A 9,946-nucleotide genomic window follows, 5' to 3' on the forward strand; every position below is an offset into this window, starting at 1 on the left:
CTTCCTATTTTTTTTTTTTAGTAGAGACGAGGGTCTCGCTCTTGCTCAGGCTGGCCTCGAACTCCTGACCTTGAGCGATCCACCACCCTCGGCCTCCCAGAGTGCTGGGATTACACTGGCCTGGCCCATCTTTTTTATGTCCCTGGATATACGTGCTTTGAGGGTAGAGATCATTTCTTGTTTCAGTGCGCATTTGAACTTCTGAGCTCAAATAATCCGCCCGCCTCGGCCTCCCAGAGAGCTAGGATTACAGGCGTGAGCCACCGCGCCCGGCAGAAGTTGTGCCCTCTGGGTTCTGTTTGCCGTCTGGCTGCTTTTACGGCCCTTTCTTTGTAGCCCAGGATCTGTAACCTTCTCAGATGCTCAGAACCAAAGCCGGGCCAACCTCTGTCCAGGTCTGCTAATCCCTGGGTCCTGTGGGAGATGCTCCCTGTGTTATGTTACTGCTTGGACTCATGCCCACCAGATGACTTGTGACCCCCAAAGCAACCCCCATCCTGGGGCTTGTTCAAGTGTAAGAGGCAGATTCTGGCCTGGAGGGAAGGTCTGCAAAGTGCTTGCAACGGGGGCCTGGCATTAGTTAATCCTATGTAAGTGTTAGCTACTATTATTAAGTTGAAAGAAGTGAGGGAAAAAGGAAGGGAAATGTAAAATGGATTTATAAAAATTTGTTCAACAAATATTTCTGTAGTGTTTGCCATGTGCCAGAAACTAACTCGTTTAATCCTAGTAAGAATTATAGATGAGGAAACCCAGGCACAGGGAGGTTAAGTAACTTACCCAAAGTCACACAGCTTATAAGTGGCAGTATCAGGATTTAAATCCAGGTAGTCTAGTCCCAGAGTCCCAACACATTAATTCCACAGACAGTCGTTAAGGATCTGCTGTGCAAAGTGCTGGTAGGGAGTGGAGGCGGGTTAAAAGCAGGCGAGGAATATTCTCTATCCAGAAGGATCTTCAACATAGGAGGTGAAGAAGGAGGAGACAGACAAGGGTGCTGCTATTCAAAGCAGAGAGACTCTGGAACACAAGGCGAAACGATACTGAGACTTTGAAAACACTCTGCAAACTGTTAAATGCTACACAAATATCAGGGATAAATAAGGGGTATAAGAGAGGAAAGCAAAGGGCCATGAAGACAGACACAGGGACTTGAAAGCATTCTTTTAATAATCTGGCTTTGAGTCTTGACTCTGCCACCTATTTGCTGTGTGGCCTTGGGCAAGTTACCTGCCCTCTCTGAACCTCAATTCCCTCACCTGCAAAATGGCAATCATAATTCCAATGGTATAAGGTTGTTGCGAGGCATGTAAGAGATGCCGCTGGTGGGCATAGGGTGTTGTGCCTGCCTGGAGCAGGTGATGAATAAATTATGCCTGCTGTTATTTGTTAGGCAGGGCCGCTCTTCCCTTCTCTTAGAGCATGCTGGGAAAATGTGTCACCAATATTTTCAAGAGAATAAACAGCAGGCGCAGATATGGAGCACAGCAAGAATAAGGAACCGACGCTGGAGTAGGGCTGTCAGGAGGGGGCGGCAGCATTTGACCTCCCCTCCCAGGGGTCCCGCTCCTGAGTCCTTTAGGGACCAAGAAGGCTCTAGTCTGCTCCTTTTCACCCACACCTCACTCTTCCCGGCTGAGGGACAAATGATCTCCCAGCCACTACCCACGTTTTTCTCAAGGACCTGGCCCACCTGGAAAAATTCCAGGAGCCCCGATGAGCTAGGGCAGGTGTCCTCTAATCCGCCTGGCTCTAAACCGCAGTCCAGCACTCCTGCACCCTTTCATCTCAACCCACAGCCGCCTTCAGTTCTCGCCATCGCAGAGCCCAGGACAGCTCTGGCATGCGCGATCCCCCGTGCTGTGAAATGTGCTGAGTAACGAGTCAAAGATATATTTAGATCCCATTCCTGCCCTCATACATGCAGCATAATCCAAAGCCCTCACCTAAGGCCCTACGTGATCTGGCCCTGCCTGCTCCTCTCACCTCAGCTTCTCCCCCATCTTGTGTCCACGTTGCTTTGGGGCTGTTCTGCACACAGGCCAATGCACCGCTGCCTCAGGGCCTTTGCACCTGCCATTTCCTCTCCTGGATCTCTTCCTCAGATTTCTGCATGGGCCACTTCCCCACTTCATTCAGGTCTTTACTCAAAAGGCTCTTCCCCAGAAAGACTTCCTGTCAGTCTCCAATCCCTTATCCTGATTTACTTCTCTTCAAACACAATGCCTGTCGTATTCCATTGATGACAGTCATCTGTCTTGCCCACTGCAGTGCAAGCTCCACGAGGGCAGAGACTTCGTTCTGTTCTTTGCTCTATCCCTATGCCTAGAACACAGCTTGGCTTGTGCATTGTACGTCTCAATAAATACTTGTTGAACGAGTGGGGCGTAACCTTGGAGCACAATGAAAGGGCCCGTAGTGCCTTTTCTTCCTGGGCAGTGGGAAAATCACTGGCCAGAGAGTACTAAGACCAGGTTGTAGTCCAGGCGTAAGTAATGTGGGCCTCCATTTCTGCTGTGAGCCTCAGTGGATTAATACGATAAAATGAAAGAGCAAACATGATGGTGCTTTAAAATCACAATGTTAATGCAAATATAAGACTTTAAAAATAATTATTTCCACCTCACTAGCAAAACTCACTGCTGCCCCTTTTCCAGGAGGACCATGACATTTGTCCTCACTCGGTACCCGTGAGTTTGCCAGGGTGATAACTTGGGAGCAGGTGAGCTGCCGCCAGGTGGCTGGAGACGCAGTGTCAGGGCGCGGCCACACAGTGTGCGTCCCCTCCCCCTCCCCCCATGAAGATGTACATACATGACTGAGAGACAAGGACTCAGCTTTCCTATCAGAGCTTTCTCTTCGAAGATCATAACTCTGTAAAATCAATTGAACTTCGATATTAATTAGCCATATCCAAAGAGAAACAAGTAGCAAATCATTTAAAGTCACGGGGCACATAACTACATCCTTACCCCTTCCCCCCCAGTCCCCACCTCTCGGCTGTCGCTACTGCCTGTAACCAGCAGCCACCTCCAGGCTGGAGAAGTATCTTTTTCACATCGCCCTGATCTTTTATTGCTCTAAAGTGGAGTGTCTCCTGGAATGTTCTCTAGGGATGTTAGTTTAGGTGTTGGAAAGAGTTCCATGGTCAAGTGAGTTGGGAAATGCTGAGATAATCAATGCTAGATGGGATCCTTTGCTGCAGGACTTCTCAGAGCCTTTATTATGCTAATATACTTTGGGAATCTTCCACAAAGGAACAGAGCAGGCAGCAATGCTGTATCTGACCACAGAATCCCCTTTTCGCCACAGAGCATCTCTCTGGACTGGTGTCCCATGGGACGCCCTGCTCTAAATTTCCACCTTCCTTCCTGGTTCTGATCTGGGCAAGGATTCAGAGCAGGCTTCGCCTTGGCTCTTCCCCTGCCAGTCACCGTTCATCTGCTGCTTCATGTACTCAGGGCAGTGGCCTTATTGACCCTTCTGCCTTCCCTGCTTCCTCTTTCCTTGTGACTCAGACGGGCTATACCTCTTCAGTGGTTTTTCCACTCAACAGTTTTCCCAAGGAAATAGCCTCCCAGCAACTCCTAAGTGCCCTCCATCAGGCTGTCAGCACTGGCTGTTTGGAGCTTGGTTTACATCATCACCCAGCAACTGTTGCCATGGCAAGCTGAGATGCCTCCACCCTTTGCAACAGTGTGCATGTTAATCGTTCCCCTCCCCTTGCCCACATGCCCACTGGAATGGAAGAGCCGTGTGGGCAGCTCGCTTGCTCACTGCTGCATGTACAGCACCTGCAGGCGTGCTTAGCGCATGGTACAGGCCCGATAAATACCTGGGAATGAGTCTGTGGCTCGCAGGTGGAAAACCCTCAGCCTGTCTCAGAGCTTAACTGAGAAAGAAAATCTGTTTCACCTGAACATGAAGGTGTTAAGCAGTGAACAGGAAGCCCTTTGTCCACACCTGGCCCTCCTTCTTGGGCTTTGGGGACCCACGTGCCAGTCATGCAAAGGGACATGGACCCTCAGGAAAGAAGGAGTCTCTTGTCTGATGATTCTAATTGGGAGGCTGTTGATGAACCAAACAGCCCCCAAAGGAGACTCAATCTTTGGGGCCCAACTTGTGTCAGTGGGAACATCCTCTGCTTGCACCCACCGTCAGCAACCACGGGCTGGTGGCATGGTGTGGCAAAGGGGTGCGAGATGGGGAGAAGCTTCCCTCATGGTCTTTAGAAGCTCATGTGGGAGTAAAGGCAGCAAGTCTCAAAAAGGGCTGTCTTCACGGGACTGGAGGAGAAGCTCTAGACCATGCCTGCTGTCCTAGATGAGTAGTTCAGTGAGCAAGAATTGCCCAGGAGTTTTGGAGAAGTGCAGATTTCTGCGCCCCTCTCAGTCCCACAGGGCCTCAGCATTTGTATTTTACCATGTGCGCAGTGGCTGCGGACCCCATTCCCACGAGCATCGTCCTCCCTCCCGCAGCGTCTGCCTTGGCAGAGGAGAGAGCAGGCGCCTCTGCGTGAGGTTCACCCCTCCGCACACTTGACCATGAGGCTTGAGCAAGTCGCTTCACCTCTCAGAGTTCTCCTCTTAGTTCCAAGACTTGGGTAACCACAGAACCAACCCCAGAGGCTGGTTTTGAAGATTCGAGTTAATCGAGCATTTAGTTTAATCTAAAACACATCAAGCATTCTGCCCAATGCCGGAGACATTTGAAATCCTGGATCAGTGTTGACTGGCCTTGACATCCAACGTGGGGAGGGGAGCAGGGAGGAGCCACACTGATTCTAAGGCCTCGTTTTCCTCCTCACTCCCTGCAAGTTGCAGAAACTGTGGAGAGAAGGAAACAGTAGCATCTGTCGGTGCTAAAAAAAGACTCCCATTTATGCACTTGGCCCGTGAGTCAGCCCACTTTGTCTGTCTGTAGCTCACAATCATCGTCAAGCACGTGCTGGAACCCTTGGCCACAGAGGGCACAGGGATGTCCCACTTAAGGTCCCAGCCCCCAGGAGCCATAGTCTGGTGGGGGTCAGAGGTAGGAAGGACACTTGGATGCCTACCATACAGTATATATGGCATGTGCAGCATGAGTGCCTGAAACAAAACACTGCCAGATGCCAAGCAGGAGATGAACCAGGAAGTCTTCTTGGAGTTCCTGGCGTTACAGCTTGGAGTTGAGGGCTGGGCAGAAGGATTCCCATAGATGGAGATAGAGAGTGGGAAGGGACTAGTTAAGATTAAGAGAACGGGGCCAGCTCACACCTGTAATCCTGCCAAGGTAGGAGGATTGCTTGAGCTGGGAGTTCCAGACCAGCCTGGGCAATATAGCGAGACCCATCTCTCAAAAAAAAAAAAATTAGCTGGGCGTGGTGGTGTGGACCTGTAGTCCCAGTTACTTGGGAGGCTCAGCTCGGAGGATTGCTTGAGCCCAGGAGTTTGACATTGCAGTGAGCTATGATCTTGCCACTGCACTCTAACCCCAGTGACAGAGTAAGAGACTCTGTCTCAAAAAAAAAAAAAAACAAGACTAAGAGGATGGGCTGGAGACAGACTGCCAAGTTTGAAGCCCAGCTCTGCACCTTCCTAGCTGGGTACTGTCAGGCAAGTTGCTGAACCCCTTAGCCTCTTTGAGCCTCAGCTCCCTCATCTGTCAAATGGGGACCATCAAAGCACATATGTCACAGAGTTGTTGGGAGTATTTAAAGAGCTAAGCCAAGTGATAGGAAAGGGCCTGGCACATAGTAAGCGCTCCATAAATGTGAGCTTCTGTCAACATCATTCATTCAAAAAATATTTATGAGTCATTATACCAAGGACTCTGGGTACACTGTTATTCTTCTGGGCAGGATAACGTGGGTAGTATGAGGGAATCAGCCCCCGTGTCCCCCCCAGGCTGCACTGAGGCCTAGAGTGACTCCCCTGCAGCCCACCCACCTGCCACCTTGCCCAGCTGTTCCTGTCCCAGATCTGTCAGCCAGGTCTCCCAACAATTCTGTGGCATGTACTTTGATGGTCCCTGTTTGACAGATGAGGAAGCTGAGGCTCAAAGAGATGGTGGTTATGTTTCCTGCACAACCCACACCCTGCCCAGCAGAGGAGAGGTGGGGAGGGCTGAATAGTACTGCAACCCCTTTTGAGCTTTTCATCATATGGCTTTTCTCTAACCAAATTGAGCTGGATTTTCCCAGATGGGGGCTTTGGCCATTCATTAATATTATCAATGGAGTGACCTTCCATAAATTACTTAAATTTCCTGACATTCAATTTCCCGATCTGTGAAGTGGGAATAATGACAGTACAAATCCCATGAGAGATGAGCTGCTGCTCCCAAGAGTCCTTGTGAAGATTTAATGTGACGGTTGAGAAAACAAACGTCGACAAAGCTCAGAGATCCTGGTTACTGTTGCCCTTGGCGAGCCGCTGGGGAGGAAGGAGTGCGTTCACTCAGCATCTGTTGCCCTGGTCGCCATCACCAACAGGTGGACCTAAACTACCGCAAGGGCAAGCAATCATATTTAATCGTGAAACAATTAAGTGACTATCCTTTAATTAGCTAGTTGGAAGTATTCTAAGGAGAATATTTTCAGCCATTCTGATCTCGGAGTTAAACTTGCCCAATTGTGAGTGATGCTAATTACCTTCTAATTACATCCCCTCTAGAGATTCAGGAATCTTAGGGGAATGGGCCCTGGGGTTCCAGCACAGCCGACGAAGAGAGCTGGGGCCATGCAGGCTCCAGATGATGTAAGCACCCTCTGTGCGGCCAGTGGCTTCTTCCCGCAGGAGAAGCAGGACACAGAGCCAGCCCGAGCATGTGGGAGTTAGCAAGGACGGCTAACGTGGTCAAGAGGTTCTATGTCGATCTCTTCCTTTGGGGACAGAGGTCACAGGCTGACATGTCCCATCACATCCTAGGCTGGCTGAGCACCAGCTGGGCACCCCTCCACTCCCACTCGCCCCACCCCCACCCCACCCACCTCTTAGCATCACTGAAGCTGAGCGACTGATGCGGGGGACAGCCAGCTAAGCCTCCTCCTTCTGTCTGTGCCTAGAGGACAGTTAGAATTAGGCATAAGGAAGGGCAGGTCACTGTGTGTGTCACCAGGGCGCCTGGAGCCTAAGCAGCCAGAGTGGTCAGTTCCAGCCCACCCACCACTCTGCGCCCCCGAGAGACACACTTCAATGGCGGCCCCTCCTTCACTCCCACAGACTCAGCCTCCTGGGGCTTTTGCTCTGTGAGGTAAACACTTTCCGGGCTCCTATTTTCCAAGTGGCTTGGCTAAGCTGCCTCCTGGAGGCTATTTCCTCACCCGCAGAATGAAGGGGTAGACTCCTCAAAGTGTGGCCCTCTGACCAGCAGCAGCAGTGGCAGCGGCATCATGCAAGAGCTTCTTAGAAATGCAGAAGCTCAGCCCCACCCCAGATCTACTGAATCAGATTCTACATTACAACAGTATCACTCTGGTGCCCAGGTGCCTGGCAGGCACAGTAAAGGCTGAGGAGTGCTGCTCAAATGACACTTGGGCCCCATCTAGCCCCAACACTATGGTTCTGAGATGTTATGAAGTTTCTGTATGATTCAAACACGCTGTATCTACGTGGGGATAAGAGGACACCCAGGGCTTTATTTTAATCGGGCCAGCCTGCCTCAGTTGATGGGCCATTTCTGTGTGCAAGGCTGCCCATTGTTAACTAAAACCAGGCTCTCTGATGCTGAAGCAAGACTCTAAATGAGCAGACTGGACAGGAGACCCAGGGAGCAACACCCAGAGGGGCTCCTGGAAGAAGAGTCCAGAGCCCCCTTCTAAGCCCACGCAAGCAGGGTTGCTGTCGCTGGCCACAATCCCTCCACCAGAATGCCGGCCCTGCTCATTGGTATAAAATGTTAGAGGTCCCAGCAGTTCCACTGTTAGGAATTTATTATGCATGAGAATGTTTATTCCACCAGTCGCCACCTCTCAACTGGGGCATAAATATGAAATTTTGGTAAATGTCACCAGCAGTGCTCTGATCAGCTCCTTTTTCTTGCTGGGGGAGGGAAACTTTAATGACATCTATGTCTAATTTGAGAACTTTCCAGTCACTTTTTGGTTACAACTGCTTGTTCAAAACTTCCCCTGCTCGCAGTGTAGGATGGGTTTGCAGCACCGGGGCGGGAGTGAGGTAGAGGAAAAGGATGGACCGCCCTGCCACGGTCTCCCTCAAGGACAAGGACCGTGCAGGATTGCCCATGCGAGATGGTCGCCCCCTTCTGTTGATCACTGCGTCTGATTTCCATGTGGCTAACAGGCCTTACGGACGAAGGGATCGTTCCCGAGCCACACCCACCCCAGCCAGGCATGGGGAGACTGCCTCAGACCCAGCTTCATCTCTGGGCTGACAGCAGCTGCCAATCCCATCATCCTTCCTTATCCCCCAACTCAGGGGCGTGTAGGCAAGACTAGGATCCATTGCCTCCTGCCCCTTCGAAAGGAAAGGGCGTAGGGCAGGCTCCCGTGCTCCCCTCTGCCTGGCCCAGCCCCACCGTCATGCCATCCCCCACCGTTTCCGCCCACTCAGCAACCTGCAGGGGAGCGAGGGAAGAGACTGTGCACTGCCACTTCAGCCACCGCCTCCCCAAACAGACAAACGAGGCCAAATACATAAAATACCCATCAATCGGGCCTGGATAAACTGTGGTGCCCACACCGTGGAGTACACGCAACCACCACCAAGATAACAAGAATGAGGTGCCTTCTCTGTGCTGATACGGAATGAGCACCTGATATCCTGCCAAGCAGAAGAGGAGCAAGGTTCAGAGCCGGGTGCGTGCTGTGGTCCCTTCTGTGTACCAAGAAAAAGTGCAGACGCCTGCGATCCCATAGCCAGGTATTGCGTGTGGAGGTGACACTTTTCCAGAAGGCCATACGGGGAACTGCTCACTTTGGTCACCTCTGGGGAGTGGAAATGGAGGGTACAGAAGGCTGGAGACCTGACACTCCTCATTTGCTCCCTGTCAGTGTCATATTGTCCGATTCTGTACCTTGAGAACATATTGCTTGTATGCAATTAATGACTTAACTCATTTTAGAAAAAGAAATAACGGGGAAGATGTCGCTCCCCACACCATGTGATTCAGGCTTTTCACTCCCCTCATTCACTCTGTTTACAAGGTGGGTGATTTTCTGCCTTATTTCTCAGGAGACCGCCAGCCAGGCGCCCCGTTTCTCTAGTGCACCCTAAGCGCAGGCGGTGGGAGAAGGAAAAGCTCCCTCCACACAAAGTCCCCAAGCCCCATGGCCCCAGCGCCTCGGGGATGGCAGGTTCCAAGTCCCGGGCTCCTGACGCAAAAAGCCCTGACTTCCCGCAGTAACCTGTGGCTCCGGCTCTGTTTTGCTTTCCCGCAGATCACCAAGGCGTCGAGGAAGAGGCTCACGGTGAACCTGGCGCACTCGGAGAGCCACCAGATCCGCGTGTCCCAGCAGGACTTCCGGCTCTTCCGCACACTCTTCCTGCTCATGGTCTCCTTCTTCATCATGTGGAGCCCCATCATCATCACCATCCTCCTCATCTTGATCCAGAACTTCAAGCAGGACCTGGTCATCTGGCCGTCCCTCTTCTTCTGGGTGGTGGCCTTCACGTTCGCGAACTCGGCCCTGAACCCCATCCTCTACAACATGGCGCTGTTTCGGAACGAATGGAGGAAGGTTTTTTGCTGTTTCTTTTTCCCAGAAAAGGGAGCCATTTTTACAGACACGTCTGTTAGAAAAAATGATTTGTCGATTATTTCTGGCTAATTAGTTTTTCTCTCTAGGCCGGGTTCCTCATTCTCTGGCGAGCGGTCTTATGCTCTTAAAGGGACTTAATTTCCAGGACCGTCCCCCAGTGTACCCTGCTTTAAGAAAATGTAACTTATGCAAATACACATCTGCAGCTCCGGCACATTAAAGGATGATCATTCGGTAGACCAA

General features: G+C 51.3%; 1 protein-coding gene across 1 annotated transcript in view; it reads left to right on the forward strand.

Moving 5' to 3' along the window:
• Positions 1–9,946, forward strand: part of FFAR4 (free fatty acid receptor 4) — a 21,643-nt gene extending 11,697 nt beyond the window's left edge. The window contains exon 3 of the mRNA XM_012659736.1: positions 9,383–9,946. Within this exon, the coding sequence (XP_012515190.1) occupies positions 9,383–9,772 (390 nt within the window). The 3' untranslated portion in view covers positions 9,773–9,946. The remainder of the gene's footprint in view (positions 1–9,382) is intronic.

The sequence above is a fragment of the Propithecus coquereli genome, unplaced genomic scaffold, assembly GCF_000956105.1.
Source record: "Propithecus coquereli isolate 6110/MARCELLA unplaced genomic scaffold, Pcoq_1.0 Scaffold63, whole genome shotgun sequence".
NCBI classification, from domain to species: Eukaryota; Metazoa; Chordata; class Mammalia; order Primates; family Indriidae; genus Propithecus; species Propithecus coquereli.